The 25,265-nt window shown below is 40.2% G+C and overlaps 1 protein-coding gene across 2 annotated transcripts in view; it reads left to right on the forward strand.

Annotated features, from left to right (window-relative positions):
• Window positions 1–25,265, forward strand: part of LOC124148417 (E3 ubiquitin-protein ligase RNF31-like) — a 265,524-nt gene that overhangs the window by 190,014 nt on the left and 50,245 nt on the right. For both annotated transcript variants that reach the window (XM_048398840.1, XM_046519497.2), the window contains 3 exons: window positions 2,774–2,878; window positions 13,500–13,614; window positions 19,896–20,014. In XM_048398840.1, coding sequence (XP_048254797.1) covers window positions 2,774–2,878; window positions 13,500–13,614; window positions 19,896–20,014 — 339 coding nt within the window. The remainder of the gene's footprint in view (window positions 1–2,773; window positions 2,879–13,499; window positions 13,615–19,895; window positions 20,015–25,265) is intronic.

The following is a 25,265-nucleotide window of genomic DNA, read 5'->3' on the forward strand; positions in this document are numbered from 1 at the left end:
AAGACAGGAATGGTCGTAGATGTTGACGCCGACACCGCTGATTCTTTGATAACCCGAGCGGGGCCCGTCGTCCTCTCTGATGTTTACCACCCCAGACTAGAGGCCTCTACTGCTTCAGCATTCGCTCTTATGTCAGTTCTAGTTTTTGGCTACCCGCCTCGTCTATTTCTGTCACCTATTCGGGGTTTTCTTTTTTGCATCGACTCTCGTTTCCTGAAGACAGGAATGGTTGTAGATGTTCCAGTCATCACTTGTATGAGGAGCGGGTTCATTGGACCTTGACGAGGCTTTATTATGGATCACATCTGAAGGTATGTCCACCGTAGGTGGCGTCTGATAAAGATGCATTCAGGAGTAATGCAGGATAAGTTAAAAAAATTCTTAAAATCTAAATATTGGCGGGGAAAAAATGTCAGGAACAACAATATGCCCCTAAATTACTGTGACTACAAAACGAGCGATAAACATTACAAATTACGAATGGGAAGACCCCAAAGGTAACAGACCATAAACAGGCAACAATATAGCAGCATACAATGAATGCAGAAATACTCAAAGTATAGAAACAATCAAATTTAATTTCCACAAGGGATACAAAGTATCCGTGCATGGAGGTGACGAAGCAGATATGTGTTTTGATGTGACGTCATGACTTCTGGGTCACATGCTGATTGTGCGAGGGTGCTGCCTCTACTGGTTGGAACTTTTCTTCAGCAGCTGGATCTCACATGGTTTGTCTCTCTGTCAGAAAACAGCAGTAAATGCATAAAGGAGTAATGCAGGATAAGTATACAAATGTAAAAATTATTTAGATTTTACTCATTTGTTTATTTGATAATTAGAGAATCACATATTCTAGTTTAAGGCCACTGGTCATAGCTCAAGGTCAGGATTGCCTGAGCAGCACTACCACATCCTGGCTAGAAGAAACCTCTTGGCATTTGTTCATTTCTTTCCAGGAACACGCTGTCAACTTTATCTAGTGCTTTTGATGACATACAAGTGTGTCATATAGGGTCAAGGTCATGAGGGGTCACATATAACATGGCTCAAATTTCAGGTTAATTCATAAAATATATATATCAAAGCATTTTGTGAAAACTTGAACGTGTATCATTGGAAAATGATAAAACTTTACACACCTAATGTTGGGTGGTGTCTTTTTTGAGGAAATGACCCCTGATGAAGGTCTGGGTCTCCAGAAATCTTACATAGTCAAAGCAATGAAATGCATAAGCACTATCTTCTATGTCAGGTTAATATAAAATATCAAGGTCATTTGCACATTGACTTATGGACAGTTCAATTCAGACTGAACGATTTACAGTATATATGCTACTTTAACTTTACATTTGTAACACCACATATGCTTCCAATTTATCATATTCTGACTGCTTATGGCTGAGTTTGAAACGTAATTGCCAAGGATTTGATGGCACTGGGAACGGATTCCCATGGTTAATACAACAGCATGCTAAAACACAACTTAAAGTTCATTGTCTTCAACCATCACAGGGAACCTTGTGTCACTGCACAGGTAGGAACATACTACAGTAGTTTTATTTATGTCTGGCTATTTCTGACAGAGTTGACGTTAACCGTTGGTATTAACAATAAGTATTTCATACAGAAAAGAATAACCACTACAGTTGTTGTACTCTGTTTCTTTGCCTCACTCACTCACTCACAAACACACACACAGAGCTAAGCTTATTCAATATGTAAAGCATACTTTTAAACCCCCCGAAAGAAACAATAATTAGATAATTAGATTTTTTCATCCCAAATTTACAAAACAAATGTGAGACATTATATTTTTTAAAGTTTATTATTTGAAGAAACTGTTCAAGGTAAATGTGCACATGAGCTGTTGACTTTTGTGACTCACATCTTGACAAGTCTTTTCCCTAGAATTTCAACAGTTGTGACTGTGTTATAATTATAGCCACATGCTGAATGTGGATTGTTGCCATGCCTGACTATATTTTAATAATTTTATGATGTAAAGAAATAACGCATCACATGTTGCAAAGCAATTGTCTATTATTGTCTAGAGGTACTTGGGAACAATAAAATGTGAGATGGGTGGGAATGAAAATCTAACAATTAATTAATTATAACAAACCAAAATTCCCATAAAATTCAGATTTTTTACTTATCCTGCATTTGTCCTTAATGCATATTACTTCTTGTTCTTGACAGAGAAAAGAGCTGTGTGAAGGTCTTTGCTTGAAGAAGTTGTTCCAACTAGCTGAGAGGCCAACCCTGTCACGCAGCTCCGACGTAACCAAAGGAAGTGACGTTACCGATCCCCACATTACTCTTGTCACTTGATGAGTGAAGACCGGTTTTTGATCTGTAGCATAAAACTTGTTCAAACTCTCACATGTTTTGCTTCTTGCGTTAATGTTCATTGTGCTTGTGTTGTGCATACGGTTTGTATCTTGTAAAACATTGTATGTTTTAACATGTGCACAACTCTTTTACACCTGCTGGCGTTTCCTTCAAAAAGATAACGATGGTAAACCCAGGTGTCTTATGGTTTCAAGTAGCCATCTTGAATATTTAAGGTGGCCACGAGTTATGAACTGGCTTAAGTTCTGTATTCTCTACGTGTCATCAGCTAGTTGGAACAACTTCTTCAAGAAAAGACCTTCACACAACTCTTTTCTCTGTCAAGAACAAGCATAAAGGAGTAATGCAGGATAAGTATACAAATATAAAAAATATCAAGGATTTTACTAGTATCATGTTTTGGGGGATTTCTTTTCAGTGTGGCAATGGCTTTCTATATCAAGGTTGGCAGAATGGACGAGGTCAGCTTTCTATGACATGTCAGCAGTGCTTCAAGAAGACTTGTTTCCTTTGTAAAAAACAGGTATTTCATTTATTCAACTTTTATGATCTGTGGTATATGATGACATACATGATTAGATCAACTGGTGGTAGAGCATATACAATAGAAATCCTTACTTTGTATGTGTAATCTTTGTTTTCATATGAAATAAATTTTTACTAGGAGTGCAGGACATTCATGACAGTTTCCAAAAGTAGTCCCAAAAGTATATCTATGTCCAAGTGATGGAAATGAAGATCAGTGGACATCTTTGTCATACTACTCAAGTGAAACAATGGTGACAGGCTGTTCTTCCTTAATTATTGACAGTTCAAACTCCATCCCAAAATAATACAGGAAATCCAAAATGGTTCCACACAGCTGACTTAAAAACATTTGGCTGCTGCTGTGTTTCCAAGTCATTTGAAGCACAAGCCGGTCATCGTGACACGCTTAATTTAAAGCCTTCTGGTTGGCTGTTCAATGAATGTCAACCAATGAAACAATAGGACACATTCAGTTATGTAATAGGACCTGTTTGATTGGTTAATATATTCAGTGAGCACACAGAGCCAATCAGAGAGCCAATCGCAAGGCTTATTAGGTAATGTAAACCAGGATGGAGACAACAATACATGTTCTGCCTACCCAACACAATCTATGTTTCAGAGTTTGAAAAAAGATAAGAATATGAGATGTTTATGATTCATAGTGTGAATAAAGATTGATAATTATGCGCTTTGAAGAAACACATTGAGGTAAATCTATATTAATAGGTCTATAAGTTGTAAAAATATGAAATTTACTAGACAGGATGATTTACCATCTACACTGTATTTCCTCTGACCAAGGCATTATTTAATATGCAGAGATTAAGATAACCGTGTGTATTTTCTTGGGCACTAAGCCAGAAATAGCAATTGGCTGTACACACGTTTTCTCCTAATCTACCGGTGGTTCAGTTGAAAAGTACCCAATGATACAACTTCAAACAATTTTGATGCAATGGTCCGAAAAAATTGTGTCTAAAATTATTGTTTTATCAGGAATGATATATTCCAATATCTTGTTATTTAGTTGCAGCTTTTACTATATATATTATGAAAAAATTATAAGAGCCAGAAACAAATGTGGTACACTGCAGTGGACAAGCTTACATTGGAGAAACATATAGGCCCCTCAAAACCCGAATTAAAGAACATCAAACCTCAGTCTCCAAAGAGGACTCGAAATCAGCTCTATCAGACCACATCCGTGACAACCCAAGCCACAGCATATGACTTTATCCCACTGAATGCTGTGTATCCCACTGAATGCTGTCGGATAAAGTCTATGCCCTCACCACCAACCTCAAGGACTTCAAAAACAGGAAACTACAAGAAGCCATCAACATCAAAACTCACCAACTGTCAATCAACCATGACCAAGGCTATTACATTCTCTTCCCCGTGTGCGAAATACGCTACAGTCGGAAAGCGCACGTTAAGTCTCCTATATCAGTCACTCAGTCTGTACATCACTTGCTTGATAACGGGGTTAGTTCTCCAACTTCTAAATGCCTATCAAAGAAGTCACTTTGGGACAGGTGATGCTATTGCAAGATATTATTATATGTGTGGAACAATTTGACCAGTCATCGTAGGGACTTCCCGCACTACGTACACGTATTTCAATTGTGAAAACGGTATTTTGACTTATAATAGTGAAATTGCCACAAATATGACGTTTGACGAGTCGAAGTATGACATTGACAATATTTGTATCAATTCTCTGGCAACTTAAGTTTGTTTCAAGGCATCAATTGCGGTAATCTGACCGTGGTTGCTGTAAATAACGGTGAGTTGTGCGATCTACAGATCACTTCACATTTTGCCTAAATTAATGTAAACATGAAAGTTTGAATAAGATTGATAAAATATGTTACAAACATAAATCCAGATATACAGTGAACACTTTTATAACCAGATAGTATAATAAAGGGATTTAATTGCGTACTTCAGTTCTGATTTGTTGACTGGTATTTCCCGTGTTATAAGCTCGCGATGATCAGCTGATCATGGTTTTTTTAGATTGGGGGTTTTGAGGGAAACATCATATCAGTGTAGAACATAGAGGATATTTCATGTGTCGAGTGAAATATCATGTTTCTCTTATCTCGTGACGGGGGGAATAGGAGATATTTACATAAGTGGCGTAGCCATGAGTGAAAATATCTCCTTTTCCACATCAGGAGATGAATCTGTCAGCCAGCCAGGCTCTAGGCTTACGCTAAAGGTTTACCCCCTTGGGCTTCAACACCTTATGCAACTTCAGCAAGATGTTCACAGTTTGGATTCCCATCCGGGTTCCTATATGCCTCTACCTGGGTCCTGCTATGACCGCACGGGCTGTGAGACCCTATTACGTCATCCAACGTTCATCCTCTGTGGCCTAGTTATACTCAAAAGATTATCGATCAGACAACAGACTAGTTATGTAACTCGAGCATGATGACAGACTTCCTCTACCTCAAATAAAGAGGAAAGCATATTATACTCATGATTTACCGTTTCCAGATTCCACTCTTTTAGATGAAGAATTTCTGAAACTGGTTAAGGGTCCAAACATGAGGCTCTCTCTACCAGCCAGCTGAGTTAAGGATGTTTCCACAATAAACAAATACTCATTGGATGGATATCAGCGCCTACATCAATTGATTTGTGGCCAGCATTTGTTCACACTATTCCACCATTGCAAGCTTCACGCACCCTCTTACATTCATTTGGAGATGCGTTTTGATCACCCACAGCCTGCTCAACGCTATTGTGCATATGCAAGAGGAGCTTCTCTCTATGTAAGTTTAGACCTCCCAACTTCAGTGGATGCAATGGCAAGTCTGTTTCGTCTCAAGCCAAGATGTTGATGACGCAACCTATAAAGGCCCACAAACTTATAAACAACCAACTTGGGACCATCATAGCAAAAGTCAGACAAGATACAACCAAGCGTTTTCAGGTCTCTTCTATCAACTTAGCAGTAAAGGCCCATAGCTCATCACGGTCATCGTAAATGACTTCTCCCCCTGCTCACTTCCGTCCTAGGCCCTTTCGACTTAGTATGTCCACAGACCTGCGACTTCCGCCTTTCCCTATACAACCAACTACCGGTCACAGGATATGACTTACAGGGGCAGGTTACAGTTGATAAGAATAACAGGAAGTGATGTCACAAGTGGGAGAATTGAGACCAGAAGTGTCATCACGACTGGATGTGAGATCATAATTGGCATAAATAATACCGGAAGTGAGGTCATAGATGACCTCATTATCACTTTTAAGCGACTGGAAATGACACCTAGAAAGGAAATAAAGTCATTCTGACAAATTGAAATCACACCTGGTAAGAATGGAACTGGAAGTGACATGAGAATCTAAATTAACAAGATAATGATGTCTTAGAAGATTCTAGAGACAATCATTAACAAGAATATCAGCAATATAATGGTAGTGAAGACAGACAGACAGTTTACTGTAAAACAGGAAATTAATGTGAGCAGAATATTAATGCGAAAAATGCGAGTGACGGAAGGTCGTATTAATTTTATGCGCATTAATTTTGTACCATCAAAATAAGGAAACAATCAACAAACGAAATAAATCACTTTAGTACTATTTACTAGTATTACATCAAAAACAATGATATCAGATCATTACAAGTTGATAGCACCCACTAGACAAAATAACAAAGTCACCTACACAAAGTGAAGTTGAGTAGTGGTCAGTTCGCATCCTGTCAAGCAGCCGAGATTGGCGCCAGCCACGAATTATCCCATCAGTGTCCTTTACAAGCTTGACAAGAGCAGACACGAGCCAACGCGCATGAATGGGTTTCATGACACTAATCCGCAGGTCAACAGGAGTGTGAGGATTGTCACCTGATCGAAGATTAGATGAAATGTTGTTGGCATACCACTCAGTGAATTGTTCCATAATAATAATCCCCTTAATCCAGCATAATCCCCTTATTTGATACACTGATCTGTTCTACTTCTTTTCATCAAAGGGCCAAACGTATATACTAGTACCAACAGACTGTCAACTAAAACAACACTAACACAATGATAGCTGCAAGGAAACCATTCTCACACTTGGCCATCAAACATACGGGCAATTAGTTTAAATAATATTAAAATAAGGAAGGAATCTCACACTGAAAACACATGGACAGGGGATTAAATGTGCACAGTTATTTTATTTATCTCTGTCTACTCACAGTTCCTGCTCAAAACGTCATTTGAAACAAACAAAGCGTTTTCAGCTAAGGCTTTTGTTTACATAGGTTACATTAATTAAAATAACACAGAACATAAATCCAGTGCATTTATGTCTAAAATCAACCTATAAATTCTCAAAAAAATCCAAATTCACACTACCTAACTACAACTCAGTTAGAACTGACAGAGCTAAACCGAAAACAAGAAGAGCCGCAGGAGGACTAATCATATTTATCAGGGAAGATATACATTACGAAGAAATAAAAATAGACACGCCAAACCTAGAAGCCAACGGCATTAAAATCACATTAAATAACCGAAACATAAACATCATAAATATTTACCACTGGGCGGAACAAAAAGTCCAACCTGAGGATCTAAACAAACTACTCCAAATAAGCGATAAATCTACTATATTCCTAGGAGACTTTAACGCTCACCATCCTACATGGAGCATAGATGATAAAATAGATAATCATGGCAAATTAATCTCCGAATGGATAGAAACAAACGACCTAGTACTCCTTAATAGCAACCAACCCACGAGGTACGATAAGATAAACCAAAAAATGTCGGCTATCGACCTAACCATATGCACCGCAGATCTAGCCCAAAGTACTCAATGGGAAGTGCACGACGTCCCGCTAGGTAGTGACCACTTCCCCATAAACATAACCATAGGAAATACAAACGTACCAATCCAAACAGAAAACCAAGAACCAAAATTCCATTACAATAAAGCTAACTGGGACCAATTCCAAGATATCTGCAACGAAGCTAACCTAAACGAAATAGAAAATAATGATCCAGAAACCTATTGTAAAAACCTAACAGACTATATAATAAACGCAGCCAAAACCTCCATCCCCTTCAAAACATCTAAGACAGGCAAACCGACGGTACCATGGTGGAATGAGGAAATAGAACAGACTAGACGAAAACGTAAATCAGCCTTCAATAAAGCAAAACGCGACTACAAATATTTAAACATAGCCCACGAACTAAACCACCAGGTTCAAAAACTAGTCCAAATAGCCAAAAGAAGAGACTGGAAAAAATTCTGCGAAGGTATAAATAACCGTACAGATGCCAGAACGGTCTGGCGCAAAATCCACGCCATCAGAGGCTTAAAACGACATAAAAAAACCCCTAACATTGACAACTCAACCAACCCCGCCCAAAAAGCAAATAATCTCGCCAACCACTTTTCGGCCGTTAGCAGTAACACCAACTTCAGTAAAAAATTCCAAGATAAACTTAAAACAGAAAACAAACCCACAAAAGAACCAAACAATAACAATCTAGAAATAAATCAACCCTACACAATGGAGGAGCTCCTCTACGTAATCCAAAACAGGAAAAAGGGCACAGCCCCAGGATTAGACCTAACTTCTTACCAAATAATTAAAAAACTCCCCCTAAAACTACTCCAGGCACTACTCAAACTATACAATCTCATCTACCTAAACGGACAGGTTCCTACTCCCTGGAAACAGGCCCTAGTCATACCAATCCCTAAACCTAATAAACCAGCTAATCAAGCTAACTCATATAGACCAATATCCCTAACTTCAAACTTATGTAAAGTAATGGAATCAATGGCTAAAAATAGATTACAACATTACTTAACCCAAAATAACATCATAAACCCAGATCAAAGCGGTTTCACTCCTGGCCGCTCAACCCTAGATAACCTCACCCGACTAGAACAAGATATTAAGACAGGACAGCTAAATAAACAATATACCACAGGCATCTTCTTAGACTTCTCTAAAGCTTTCGACATGGTATGGCACGATGGGCTAATACAAAAACTTAAAAAAATAGGACTCAAAGGTCAGATAATAAACTACATCCAGGACTTCCTAAACAATCGTAAAATAACCGTGGGTATAGACCAAACTCTATCGGACCAATGTCCCCTAGAAAATGGTACTCCACAGGGCAGTATCCTCAGCCCCACCCTCTTCAATATAATGATAAACGATCTATTCGAGGGCCTATCCCCTAAAGTAAACACATCAAAATTCGCGGATGATGGAGTCATCTGGATCCGCACTAAAAGCATGAACATGGTCCAAAATTTACTCCAAAAATCTCTTAATAAAATACAACAGTGGGCTGACAAATGGGGCTTCTCCCTTAACTCAGAAAAAACAACAGGAATAGTATTCAAACATAAAAACATGAAACCCGCCTCCCCAATCCTCCAGCTAAACAATCAAACAATCAAATTTCAAAAACAAACCAAATTCTTAGGACTTATTTTCGATGAACATCTCACCTGGGATGCTCACATCCAAAACCTAACAACTAAATGCAGTAAAGACCTAAACACCCTAAGATGCCTAACTGGTTCTAACTGGGGAGCATCCAAAGATACCCTCCTCTCTCTCTACATATCACTAATTAGATCAAAACTAGACTACGGCTGCGCCATATACAACACCCTAAACAACTCTCTATCTAAAAAACTTGACTCAATACAATATCAGGCTCTCAAACTAATTACACGCACCCAACATGGCACCTCCTACACCTCACTTCAGGCCTTAACAGGAGAAATGCCACTAAGTCTACGCAGGGAACAGCTAAGCTTAAATTTCTGGGCCGCGTCCCAATCAAACCCTCTCATCCAAAACTTAATAAACCAAAACATCAGCCCCAAAAACCAAGCTCTAGCTCGTAAACACCCCTTACTTACCCCAATATCCCAAAGAATAACAAACTACCTAAATGAACACCAAATTAAAAATCTTAAACAAAACTGCAAACAATCAAATATCTTCACCCCTAAACTTAAAATACCCAAAATAGACACAACACTAGCTAGCCAAATAAATAAACAAACCGACCCAAACATAGCTAAAACTACCACACTAGCATACATACACGAAAATTGGCCAAATTGGTGTCACATTTACACAGACGGATCCTCAGATCCGACCTCCAAACACACAGGTTTCGGAGTCCATACCACACAACCAACTAAAACCACACAATCCTTCCGACTCCCAAACAACCAATCAATATTCACGGCAGAACTAATGGGCATGGCCTCAGCCCTCCATAATCAAGAATCCAAAAACCACAAAAAAATCCTAATACTTACCGACTCCCTAAGTGGACTGCAAGCCCTCCAAAACAAAAATACCAAAAACCGACCTAAATTAATAAATCAAATACTTAAAAGCTCCAACGACCTAACTAAGGCAGGCAAACAAATAACCTTCTTGTGGATACCCGCCCACGTAGGAATATACGGTAATGAAAACGCCGATAAAGCAGCTAAACTATCCCTCAAAATTCCAGAAATAAGCTTAAACTTACCCATCTCAAAATCAGAAATTAAAAGTGTAAACAAGCAAAAAATCACCAAAAAATGGCATAACCTATATCTAAACTCAAATAGCCAAATCAAAAAAGTGCTCAGCAAACCACTAACCAAACCAAAAATTCTCCATCCATCCAAAAAAATCGACAGAGTAATCACTAAACTCCAAACAGGACACACCAACCTAAATAACCACCTAAAAAAATTTAAAAAACACACTACAGGTAACTGCCCACACTGCAAACAACCAGAAACCCCAGAACACGCACTCATCCACTGCACACACTACCTAACACATCGAACCGCATTACAAACCACCCTCAATCTAAACAAGGCTCTAACTCTAGAAGCAATACTAAACCCACAAAATAAACTAGAAAACTTCAAGGCCTTAGGCGTATTCTTAATCAAAACGGAACTAATAAAACGCATCTAAAAACGCAATAACTCACCAAATCAAAATCACATAAACAAACAAACATCCACCATACCCAGCTCCCTTAGTTCTCCTCCCCAATCCCATCGGAATCTATTCCAAATCTCAAAATTCCCAAATTCTATATAAGCAACCCCTAAAACCCCCCTCTTGGGTTGCACAGACCACCTTCGCCCCTTTCGGAAACACATTAAATGGCCTGGCCGGGCCCGTGTGCGAAATACGCATCAGTCGGAAAGCGCACGTTAAATCTCCAAAGTAAGTAAGTAAGTAAGTCTAAAATCAAGAGCTCGCATTATTTTCATGTCGCATTAAATTCCTGTTTTACAGTATTCGGTAATTTAGGCATCAAGGCCCAGAGTACAATGCAGATTGGATATCAATATTTGTCACGTGATGTACATGATTAGATACATAGTCAAGATACAGGAGTCACAACAAACAATCCATTTGAACACCAAATATAATTAATTAAAGCAAAATATATCAATGTGGGGTTTTGCTTTTGTCGCGACATCATCCTTCCATTAGTTGGGAGTTACATCCAGGGATAATTCCAGGGTGGGGCCTTGTGCTTTTAGCCCCTAAATTTGAAAAAAGGCCCACATTTGCAAATACAATGAGGCATTTTAACATTGTGCTGTATGGGCGTACCTCTGGAATATTTGACATTTTTACATAAAGGGCCCATGTCAGAAAATTCCAAGAGTGAACCCTGTACATCCCTTGAGTGAACCCTGTACATCTGATTATGTACATCTGACAAAAGTCACAAAATGGGGGCTTCATTCTCTTGAAATAGAAGTTGCGCCCAGTAAAGTTGGAATTCGGAAAACCCAATGATAAAAATAAGATGAAATTGTATCTGAAACTATTATTTTACCAGGGATGATATATTCCAATATCTCGAGATTTTAATTTGTAATAATAATAACCATAAGGTAATACTTTGGTTCTGCTGATTCTCGGATATTTTGTATAATAGGAATAGTTTTACCAATCACCGTTGAGGCTTCCTGCAGTCTTGTTACCTAAATCGAAAGTGTCATGTTGACTTATAATGGTCAAACTACAACAAATATGACTTTCAATGAGTCACTATTTGTCATTTATGATAAATGTATCCATTCTCTGTAAACTAAGATTCATTCAGATAGAAAGGTCTTCAAAATCTTCTTGTTGGACTATCCTGAATTGCTCATTTCCTGCAGTATCAGGTTAACAACCGTCTGCTAAATCATCTCGCATACCTTTTAATTCGAAGTAAGGTGGGATGCTGTTTCAGATGGCGTTTCCACATTCAGTGATCATAGTGGTGCTTGATCTAAGCAATGTAACAGCAATTGGAATATCTCCAAAAGATCCAATGACACAAGGAGGCTTGTGGTTTCCCATGAGACCTTTTTCATCCAAATTGTGCATGTTTTGGATTGTTTTGAGGTCATGCTTTTTAAAGTATAAGTTTGCTGCAGTCTCCTCTGATGTAGCGTTAGCTCTTTGACATTCAAAGGCCCTTGGCTTCTGCACTTTAAGGTCCGGCCATCTCTTTTCGTGAAACCATTGAACCAGTTCAAGGAAAGTGAGTTGTCATCTTTTGATTTCCACCTTAAGATGATGGCAACAGCGAACTTGGCAAGTTGAGGTTCTGGTCCATATTTAGTACATGAACTCTCAATCATACCACTTCAACTGTAATAAAGACTTGTGATTAGCACAGACAAGATTCTGGCAATTTGAATGCTAATCCCATCCTTTACCACAGTGGAGTGAGCTTCTTGACAAGGCCTCATCAGAATGCATCCAATAAATCCGAAAATTAATAAATTAAAACATAAAAATCTAATAAGTAATTACCCGAATAGGTTTGCATACTTTTGAAAAAATGATGTAATTTGCTTCTAGTTTAGGTCACATGTTCAATAAGCAGACGATATTTCCTGCAAATAATTAGAAGATAAACATACTGTGTTTTCAATGTAGAGCTAGGTTACCTGTAGATTTATATATAACCATGCTAAATTAAATTTGGAACCGAACGTGTAGCCAATAATTATTTAGATACGCCTACCGACAGTGATTGTAAAAGCAGTACTATTTTGAAATATTAGCTTCCGCAGTGATGCAGCTATCAAATTCAATCAGAGTGGTTTATTGTGATTTGATACCTCTGAATGACCAATCAAAATCAAGTATTTTCCAAATTCATGGTAGAATCTTGAATTTACTATGTTACACATGTTGTTTTTAGATGCAGGTGCAGAAGGTGTTAGAGAAGTTAATATGGTAGACTTACCCCTGGAGTCTGACATGGAGCATTTTTGTAATCAATGATTGCAGAGATGTTACCTATCAAATCAGCAGCTTCACACTTCTCTTTATTACAAGAGAATCACAATCAATATGGCTGTTTGAAAACAGGTGTCGTTTGAAAACAGGGCATATATGCTGCCTTGTTGTGTATTTGGTTCAAATGCAGCTTGTAAGCATGGAAAGTACTTCATACATGCAAACTGATGAAGTTGTACTATACATCCTTTGTAGTTAGACCCACCAAATTTTAGCCTCCCCTCATATCAGAAATGCTCCTTAACTGTTTGATGTTTTGGGAATTATGGAATATACTCTTCTCTGTGTTTACCAGTGGGAAGATCAGCATGAAGGTCTAACCTGTGAAGAGTTCACACAGTGGAAGTTTGACAATGATCCAGAAAACCAAGCCGTTGGACTAGCCAAGGTATTGGAAGAGAGTGGGATAGGTGAGTATCACCATACATTGTTATATGGGTTGAAATACAAGTCTGACTTAAGAATGGCCACGATATAGAGGATGCATGTCAAGCATAATCTGGCTGAGCAAGAGCCTTAATCATGTTAATTAACAAATGGGAATGCTAAGTATACTCAACAACAATAGTTCCTGTGACACCAATATGTTAGTGTATTTTTCAAACAAGTAAAGTTTGGTTTTCAATAATGTAGTACATGTATGGAATCAAGTCACAAAAACGCAACTACTACAGAAAAGCATGCATTCCATGCAAAAGTTGACTTTTATGCTAGCCCCATGCATTTCACTACCCAAGAATGGGTATAAAAACGTGCGTTAACAGGATTCCATATGTATTGTTTAGCATCATGCCGACAACAACCACTCAGAAAAACAACAAAATTACGCAATTATTCAACATTATGAAATGCCACGCCTGTCCGAAAATAAGCCTCTGCGAGCCATTGGTATGCTTGAAGCAGGATCGAATCAACGTGATGTTGCAAGACAATTTAACATCCACAGAAACACCATTTGGTGTGTATGGCAACGTTGGCAACAGACGAATGCAATCAGAGACCATCCTCAGAGTGGCAGGCCACGCGTAACCAATAATCGACAAGACAACTGGATTCGAACAACACACCTACAAAATCGTTTCCAGCCAGCAACAGTGACTGCAAGAAGGATCCCTGGCCTTCGACAAATATCTTCACAAACCGTACGTCGTGGCCTCATATGTGCCTCAGAAGACCCGCCATACGTCCCATTTTGACAGGAAACCACCGTCAAGCACGTCTACAGTGGTTCAGACAGCGTCTATGCTGGACGGCCATTCAGTGGGGACAAGTTCTATTCACTGACGAGTCTCGTTTTCATCTCAGCCACAGCGATGGAACGGATTCGAGTGTACCGACGTCGAGGTGAAGGTTCCATCAATCATTGTGTCATGTAAGAAGATCGGTTCGGGGGCGGCAGCGTTATGGTATCGGATGGGATTACAGCATAACAGAGGACCCGTTTGATAGTGGTAGAGGGAAATCTCAATGGACAGCACTACCGCAACGAGATCATTGGCCCTGCTGTTCTACCGTTTTTGCGTCGTCATGGCCCAGGCATTACCTTTCAACACGACAACGCCCGGCCTCATATTGCGCAACTTGTTCAGAATTCTCGTCAACAAAACAACGTGAATGTCATACCCTGGCCGGCTCGCTCCCCTGATCTCTCACCAATCGAGCACATGTGGGATGAGATGGATCGGCGCCTTCGACGTCAACCATGTGTTCCACAGACACTCCAGAAACTTCGAAACATGCTCCAGCAGATATGGACAGATATCCCACAGGACTTTGTGCGACGCCTGGTCCATTCCATGAGATGAAGATGTGTTGCTTGCATCGCAACCAGAGGTGGACACACACGCTATTGATTTGTAAATCGACATTTTGGCATGTTCATGTTTTTGGTGAAATCACGCATTTTCTGAAGTCAGTATGGCAAATTAAACCATTTAAGTCTTTTATCTGTTGCAAACCCAAATTTGTTTCAGATTTGGTAAAAAACATAACTTTGCATTAAATCTTATTCAATGTCACAGGATCTTTTGTTGTTCAGTACAGATATCATTGGAAAGATAACAACTATGAAAAGTGGGACACATAACCCATTAATCCACAGACAAGTCAGGCCCAAATCTTCAACATTTCTAGATACTGATAATTCGGCCTACCAAAATCTCTGATAGGCAAAAGCCAGCGATGGCTACCAGGTTTGTCATAAAGTCAAGAAAATATGATCACATAAATAAAGCGACTAAACCTTTTTAGAAACCCTTTCGATTGTCGATTGTACAATTCCAACTATATAATGAGCATGTGTTTATGAATCACTATCAAATAGTAATGGTACCAGGTGTTCGCGAAAAAGGTGAGCGTAACATGTCCCATGGGTGGCACCCATCACAAACACATGCAAAGGCAAGTCAATTGTTCACGTGAAAAAACATGGGAACATATGGTACAAGTCAAAATACGGACTTTTGTTACATCAAATTTGGAAACGTCTTCAACAAAACATTTTGAAAGCTTTACTGAGGCCTTGAATGTTGTAACCTTGATCAAACAACTTCTGAGCAAAAGTTGTATGATGCTCTTTGAAATCTTGGTTGAAAGAGCATGCTCGCTTGTATCTCAAAATTTGCGAAATGTAAACACCAGGCTGGAACTGCTGGAATATTGCTCGACATGAAGGGAAAGTTGACTATTGGAAAGATGAAGTCATCCCCCTTGTCATACAGTCTTGTGGAGACTGTTTTGTCACTCTGAATCTTTATGCATGGATCTAAATATGAAACTGATGAGGCGGTCTCACTGGTCTCCTATATTTCTAGTTCAGGTAGGTAAATCAATGGAAAGGAATTGTCTATTTTATTGTTATAGGAACGATATCAGATCATCGATATACTGTAAATCATGAAATTAATGCGTCTACAAAAGAATGCGACCGCTGGTCCCTAGCCAAAAATGCGACTCAATATGAATGCGACACCCCCTCCTCTCAAGCATCAGTGGATGTATATCTAAAGAAATGTCCTCTGTCAGGTTTACAGGAGAATCCTCACTTGAAAGGAGTGACAATTCACAGGATGTAATTAGAGTTTGAATGACATTTGTTACAAATTCTGCTCAATAAACAGTGATGTTGAATACATAGTTGTTTCTTTTCAGCATATGTCTAAGTTGGTATTTCTGCTATCTAAAATGTCTTATTGTTGATATAAATGCGATGTTTTTCGCATTTAATTCAAGCTCGTGTTAATTTCAAGATTTACAGTACCTAAAGCTTAAGTTAAACTTCTTGACCAAATTACCTTGTTTTGACTTTGCCAATCTGAACAGAAATGCCGATTCATATGCATAAAGAAACAGATCCCCAAGAAGGGGAGCACAAGCCTTGTTTTAAAAGATCTTCACTGGGTCAATGTTGTTACCAGATAACGGTTCCTGATTCTTGTATTGCTTTTGAAGTAAGACAATGACTAGCACCAGCATCTTTAAGAACGTATCAACGATCACCAGCCTGTCCACAGGAACATATCCACGAGCACTAGCCTATCTTCAGGAACGTATCCACGATCACCAGTCTATCTTCAGGGCCGTATCAAGAAGCACCAGCCTATCTTCAGGAGCACCAGCCTATCTTAAGGAACGTACTAGGAGCACCAGCCTACCTTCAGAAACGTATCAAGAAGCACCAGCCTATCTTCAGGAATGTATGCACGAGCACCAGCCTATCTTCAAGGCCATATTCAGGAGCACCAGCCTGTCTTCAGAGCCGTATCAAGATGCACAAGTCTATCTTCAGGAACGTATCCAGGAGCACCAGCCTACCTTCAGGAGCACCAGCCTATCTTAAGGAAAGTACTAGGAGCACCAGCCTACCTTCAAAAAAGTATCCAGGAGCACCAGCCTACCTTCAAAAAAGTATCCAGGAGCACCAGCCTACCTTCAAAAAAGTGTCAAGGACCACCAGCCTATCTTCAGAAACGTACTAGGAGCACCAGCCTACCTTCAGAAACGTATCAAGAAGCACCAGCCTATCTTCAGGAGCACTAGCCTATCATCAGAGCCGTATCCAGGAGCACCAGCCTATCTTCAGGAACGTATCCAGGAGCACCAACCTACCTTCAGGAACATATCCAGGAGCACCAGCCTACCTTCAGGAGTACCAGCCTATCATCAGAGCCGTATCCAGGAGCACCAGCCTATCTTCAGGAGCACCAGCCTATCTTAAGGAACGTATCCAGGAGCACCAGCCTATCTTCAGGAACGTATCCAGGAGCACCAGCCTGTCTTCAGGAACGCATCCAGGAGCACCAGCCTACCTTCAGGAGCACCAGCCTATCATCAGAGCCGTATCCAGGAGCACCAGCCTATCTTCAGGAGCACCAGCCTATCTTAAGGAACGTATCCAGGAGCACCAGCCTATCTTCAGGAACGTTTCCAGGAGCACCAGCCTACCTTCAAAAAAGTATCCAGGAGCACCAGCCTACCTTCAAAAAAGTATCCAGGAGCACCAGCCTACCTTCAAAAAAGTATCCAGGAGCACCAGCCTACCTTCAAAAAAGTATCAAGGAGCACCAGCCTATCTTCAGAAACGTACTAGGAGCACCAGCCTACCTTCAGAAACGTATCAAGAAGCACCAGCCTATCTTCAGGAGCACTAGCCTATCATCAGAGCCGTATCCAGGAGCACCAGCCTATCTTCAGGAACGTATCCAGGAGCACCAACCTACCTTCAGGAACATATCCAGGAGCACCAGCCTACCTTCAGGAGTACCAGCCTATCATCAGAGCCGTATCCAGGAGCACCAGCCTATCTTCAGGAGCACCAGCCTATCTTAAGGAACGTATCCAGGAGCACCAGCCTGTCTTCAGGAACGTATCCAGGAGCACCAGCCTATCTTCAGGAACGTATCCAGGAGCACCAGCCTGTCTTCAGGAACGCATCCAGGAGCACCAGCCTATCTTAAGGAACGTATCCAGGAGCACCAGCCTACCTTCAGGAGCACCAGCCTATCATCAGAGCCGTATCCAGGAGCACCAGCCTATCTTCAGGAGCACCAGCCTATCTTAAGGAACGTATCCAGGAGCACCAGCCTGTCTTCAGGAACGTTTCCAGGAGCACCAGCCTATCTTCAGGAACGTATCCAGGAGCACCAGCCTACCTTCAGGAGCACCAGCCTATCATCAGAGCCATATCCAGGGCACCATCCTCCCTTCAGGAACGTATCTAGGAGCACCAGCCTATCTTCAGAGCCGTATCCAGGGCACTAGCCAACCTTCAGGAACGTATCCAGGAACACAAGCCTATCCTCAGGAAGAAGCATATCATTGGAAAGGACATATCCTAATGATGATTATCTTACTGAGTCAATTGTGTCCACTAGCCTGTATCAAAGTTGTAGATTTCACCCTTGCCTACTTTCTTGGCTCAATCATGATGCCACCCCGTGAAGAGTTGTGACCTTGTGATGAAAATGAGATTTCCCATCAGAAAACTGTTCTTATTTCGAATGGCTTCATAAATAAGACTACCATGATCTGGCCAATCAGATAACAAAAGACCACCTCTGTGGTCTAGTGGTAGAGCATCGTCGGGGTTCAATGCCCAGCTGTGACATACCAAAAGACGTTAAAAAGATGGCACTTGTTGTTACCATGCCTGGTGCTTGGCATTTAGGGGCTAAAACAAGGACTGGTTGGCTCGGAGTCAGAACACACACACACACACACACACAGCTAAATAAGTGCAATAATCTTGAACATGACTTCATCCCTGACCGACAAACAAAATGAAAGATTACCACAGTACAGATACTTTTCACTCATGCATTACTCCCTTAAAATAACAGAGGCATACAGACTACACAGTATCAAGTATCACTGCACTTCATAATATAGACCATCCCCACCACGATAATTCCTGGCAACAAACCAAAATGCTTTATACTAATATCAGTCATGGAAATAAAAATGAAACTTCAAGAAACTTGAAAATACAAAGAAAGAAGCAAGCCATTCTCACTGACCAATGACTACTGAAACTATCATTTCTATGTCATTTAAAGATTCCTAATATTAAGAAAATCCTTATCACCACAATCGTGATGGGTACACTATCATAAGGCACTGAAGTTTAGTGCAAAAGTAAGATCTCTTAATTGATCAAATTCCTTGTAAATAATTTTCATCCTTAGGGTGAAATTTACACTGCTAAATATGTTACAAAGATTGTGGTACAATCAGTGAAATGTGTTTGTCTACAATCTTTTCTGGTTACCCACCATGGCCCTAATGGCAATAAAAATTTCTGAGAACATTAGAGACACTGAACAATAATTAATTGTCATGTTCAGGGTCAAATGGGTTCAAACACATGTTTCATGTTTCATTTGACAGTAGAAAGTGGTATTTCTGTACATTAGTTAAAAGACAGTATTTGTAAAACAAGCTAAACATTCAAGATTATAAGATGGCATATGGAAGTTTTGGTGAATGATAATGCTTGAATAAACACCCTTATCTACGCAATTCAAACAGCGGCATTCAGCTTTGTTATAAGCGACTGGAGCGTGTACTTGCTCGAAGATATATCAACCTAAACATCTACGTCTTAGCTCATGCAAATCAAGGGCAGATGAGTTGGTTTCTAATAGAGCATACATCATATGTTAATGATAATCATATTTAATATGTTCTCTTTCAGACTGCCCAAGCTGTAAGATGCGCTACTCACTTGCGAAAGGAGGATGCATGCATTTCAAATGCCCTGAATGTGCTCATGAGTTTTGTAGCGGCTGCTCTCAACCCTTCTACAAACAAGGAGTAAGTGACCACACATTACATGTAAATGCATGTTTTACATAATTCCTGCATATACCCTCCCCATTTACATAACTGCAATAAATCCTGTAATACACACATTATGTCAATCTTTCCTCTTCAATGTCAACTATCCATAATCAGTTGTACTGCCTCACTTCATTCCTGCTACAATGAAAATGTTTGTCCAGCACACTATAGTAGTTTGTCACACTGTAGTTAATCTATACTTTCAGTTTAACTTTTCTAGATACATATACTTTAATATCCTATTTACAGCTGATTAGTTATTGAATCTGGTCATGTGAGAATGGTTGAGGTTGTGGGACAGAATGGCATCTCTTTCACCGTCATCTGCAGCTGACTGCAAAAGTATGGGTAATTTAGACCAGTGGAAATCCATTTTCTTCATGCTGCCTAGATGCTTGGAAGAAGGCCAGATAGAAGCAGGCTGCTAGAAAACCAGTGAGGTTTTTCGTCTGTCTCTACAGCTTTGACAGAGATATGCACCCACTCTATTGTGGAGTCTCCAACTGCACTAGCTGAGATTCAGAAAAGTATCCAGCAGCACAAGTTGACCCAGAATCATCCCCCGGCCAAGAGGCCTTAGGGTTGTCCCCCCTCTTTGTACATCACTGGTTTAGGCTTGGCTGACTAACAAGCATGGTTTCCATGCAGCAAGCACCAGTAGAAGCCCTGATCCACATCCATCCAAGCTCATCAAGAATTGGAAAGCAGCGTCCAGCCGTGACCATCAGTCACTGCATGGTTACCGTACAGACTCTACACAAGTCATGGATACCACTGGAAACACCCAGCAGTGGTTCCTAAGAAGCAGCCTGTCTCAGGTACCATCACCAGAGAGGCCACAGCTACACTAGACCCTCAGCTTGCTTCAGTCAGTCATTTTTTTTCTTTGTTGTTTAACGTCACACTCAGCAATATTCCAGCTACATGACGGCGGTCTGTAAATAATCAAGTCCAGACCAGACAATCCAGTGATTTACATCATAAGCATCGATCCACTGAGTTGGGATACGAGGACATGCACCAACCAAGTCACCAAGCCTGAACACCCGATCTCGTTAGTCACAAATTGTTTGATAGGCATTACTTAGATTGATTGAATATGGTTTTACGCCGCTTTTAGCAATGTTCCAGCAATATCACGGCGTGGGACACCAGAAATGGGCTTCACACATTCTACCCATGTCGGGAATTGAACCCGGGTCTTCGGCATTACGAGTGAACGCTTTAACCACTGGGCTACCCGACTGCCCGGCAATACTTAGAAGTTGACGGATGTCAAGATAGACACAATTGTATGGATAACATAGTCACTTTTTACGACAAGCGTAGTTGCCTTTGAGATTTATCACCTTAAACCAGATCTGCAACCTAAAGGAGAAGAACAAACTGCACTTTAAATGCTGTAGTATTCTGGTTGTTGAGGTCCATTGTCTTCGGCTTACAGGCGTCATACTCTCCTGTGGCCATCAAGCCAATGAAAATTTGCAGTAGTTGAGTAGTGATAAATTGCCTCTGCCTCAAATGTAAAGTTGCATCTGCCAGATGGAAGGTTGTCCTTTTCTAGACCCTTCATCTATTGATGAAGATTACATCAAGTTAATGAGATCTCCCAGTATCAAGATGTCTTTGCGTATGGCCAGGATCAAGGAGCTAGATACACCTCTTCATGAGTCCTATGAGGGCATCTCAGGGGATACACCAGTCATTGTGCTGATTGATCAAGTGGGCTTCATCCATAGCCTTTGTACAGCATAATGAAGATGTAGGAAATTCTCTTGACTTCCCAAGTTTGGATGTCAAGCCAGGCAACATGTTATCTCACAAGTTCCCAGCAATAAAGTGGTGTCTGAACTAACCAAGAGGAAGCATATCATGACTGACCGCAAAGTTCTTGAAGTTGTGAAAAACGGATATAAGTTGCATTTGTTGTAGCTTAAGTTGCATAAGCAACAACTACAGCTTGTATCCCATCCCGAGAGACGCAGACTTCTTCTGGAACGGACAAAGTTAGCAGAGTTGGCTGTACATGCGTTATTAGACAAGAGAGCTATTTGGGAATTACAGAACACAGGTCTCAGCGGTCTTTTTAGTAGGGTGGGAAAAGTACATAGAATCTGGTTCATCTCCAGCATGGGTGGGTTTCCATCTCAACACATAACAACCTCACTCTGTAATGATTGAGTGACAGATTATAAGAGTACGGGACTTCATCGATTCATTCCACAAGAGGAATTCTCATGACAAATGCCAGTTATCATCTGTACGGACTGGGTTAGTGTGATAAACAGTTTTCTTGATAGCATTGTTAAATGCAGGAAGAGTCTTTACCAGATATGAATGTCCAGCCAATTCACTTGGTTACAGCGACAATATTTTCCCACCCAAGTTCGGACTGAGGCAGTTTTGGAACTAACTAGGATGAGGAAGTCGACCTTGACTGTCTGGGAACCCTATCGTCATAATTATCTCTATGGTCTTAGATTCTTAACTACTGAAGGTTTATCTGACACTTACTCCTAATGATTGGTGGAAATTTAAAATACATCACGAGATTGTGATGCAGTGTACAGCAACAATTTCTTTTTTGTTACAGGCATGAAATTCACAGACAGCCAATTGCTTATGTATGGGTGAAGTGCAATTGGTTTATGCAAGAGTGAAGTGATTCATTCTACTGTGCAACTACTCTGACCAGTGAGAACCATGATTTCAAGTTTCCATTACCCAATGATACATGATCGGTGATTTGTTGTTATGCACTTGTTCATAGAGCTGAAGTTTCTCAACAAGACATATTGGTTACATCCACCAAAATTCCAGATGGAATCAGTACAGTAACTTTGCACTTCAGTCTACGTTCATTTTTACAATTTTTCTAGTTACTGTTCACTTGAATTACGGTGCTATCAGAATTGTTTCTCATCCAGTTAGTGCATCTATATGGATACAACAAGTTTTCTTTTCATCCGATGAGGACAAGAATCAGCTTGTGCCACTTTTTCTCATGCACCACTTATCCCTATGCTCGATGTTTGTTGCCACAGACAACAACAGAACTGTTTGTCCATTTCTTCATTGGATAATATTGGTGTAGGACATACTTCACATTGTTCGTCACATTTCAACAACAGGTTTCCAGGGTACATTTTACGGTATTGGACCTCTCAAAGTTAATGCATTCTTTATGATTTTGGACATGGATATTGTGCACGTCTTTTCCTCCTTGTTATGCCGCAAAAGATGCAAACTTGTGGTTACACCAAATCGGTCTCCTATGCCCAATCTTAATAGTAAAAGAATCTCACAGAGAAAACAGGAGGTGGTGTTTATCTCTTGCAAGACATTATCAGATAAAGATTTCACAGAAGCCAATTTTCAGGGGATGGTTGAAGTCCACCATCACAGACAGCCATCGTCATCCACAGCTGTCTACTCCATGTTTGGACCCATGAGACAAGATAGGAGTTCTGTCAACTATGCATGTATACTGGGTGCCATTGTACAAAGCAGTCTTAGCCCTAAGGTGATCGTAACTCCTATACCTTAACATAGACTTACGACAGTCATAGCACTGAGGTTAATTGTTTTGTACAACGGGACCCTGGAACACACTGTCTGTGGATAGATGGTCTTAAGTTCACAGGGGAAGCCTCAAAACAAGTTTGTCAACCTATCGTTTCATGGGACTTAAAATCTAGGGCCAGTAGTGGCAGCCATTCTATCTCTTGCTAAGTAGTTTTCCCTGCAGGGGTGGTAGAGAAGACGGAATGAGAGTTCCGACAGCAGCAGCCTTGAAAGGTGGGTTAACCTTTGATCATTATTGTCTAATGGGTGTAAGACAGATCTCAGGTTATCTATCGCCAGGAATCATGCTTTGTAGTCATGGCAGTGATGTCAAAGTCACCGAAAGTGGTCTCATAACCGAAAGTGACATCCTCAGATCCGGCAGTGATGTCATCAGAACTGAAAGGGAAGCCATATTCGTCATGTTCTGGAAGGATAAATTGATTTTGGAGCATATGATGATGTCACAGTTGGGAAATGGCTGCAGATGTAACTGTAGTTTGTTGGAAGTGTATCATATCTTTGCTCATCCTTAATATTAGCCTCAATTTAGTCCTTTTGAGATGGGACGATTCATTCATTATGAAAATATATGTATCAGGTTATCAGCTGAGAGAGGATATGGGATTTGCATGATTTATATATTATTTACAAGAACTTGACCACAATGAAATTGACAGTAGCAAAATAAACATTCTAAAACCTTTACTGGTAATGTCTGATATCTGTGTTTGATGGATAATGAATCACTTAGATTTAATTTTAGTGCTGTAGTTAAGTCTATGCAAAATTTGCATTTCGTGCTTTCATGTGGGTATGTGTGTATATATGTTCATCCTGTTGTAGTACTGATGAGAATCACTGAAACATTACATACCTTTAGCAAAGGTGATAAAATGTTTTACATATTAAATTATGACATCCTTCTCGATAGAAATCATATAAAAATCAGACAACGCCAGATGGGAAAGGCACAACAACCAAAACACTTTCAATATTTCACCATGCTTTTACTCCAGCAAGGATAACATACATGATGGCCACCAGAAGTGGTCGTTGCCAAGTAACCGTAACGTTTTCCTAAAACTTATCCAAAGCCATACCAGCGGAACAACATTTTTTTCCCCTTAACATGAACATATATATGCAGAATGTTGCTCTCACACATGATGTGAACATCTGGTGAATATATCATGAGTAACTCTGTGTAACAAAATGACATAGAGGTCAATGCACCAGCATTGTGTCAAATTAGGCATTGATGAAATGTCAAAGTTCAGATAATAGTCTCTGTGACACCAACTTCAAGCTTCTCTTCGTTAAGCTTAATACCTTTGTCACGGGAGCGGGAAAGCATGTTCCGCAGGTTGTGATCATGCTCCTCGGGAGTACATCCATACACCAGAATGTCATCAACTATGGCTGCAACGCCATCTAGTCCTTCATAGGACTCGTCAATCCTTCGCTGAAATTCATCTTGCCCTGAACGTATCCCAAAGGGTAGTCTAAGAAATCTGTAACGTCCATACGGGGTGTTGAACGTTGTAAGAAATGAAGATTCCTAACCCAGTCTGATGGCCCAATATCCAGATCGAGCATCGAGTTTAGTGAAATAACGAGCCTGAAAGAGGCTTGGAAGGATGTCTTCAAGTGTTTTCAT

This window comes from Haliotis rufescens, unplaced genomic scaffold (genome assembly GCF_023055435.1).
Source record: "Haliotis rufescens isolate VD_foot unplaced genomic scaffold, xgHalRufe1.0.p SCAF_19, whole genome shotgun sequence".
In the NCBI taxonomy this organism is placed as follows: Eukaryota; Metazoa; Mollusca; class Gastropoda; order Lepetellida; family Haliotidae; genus Haliotis; species Haliotis rufescens.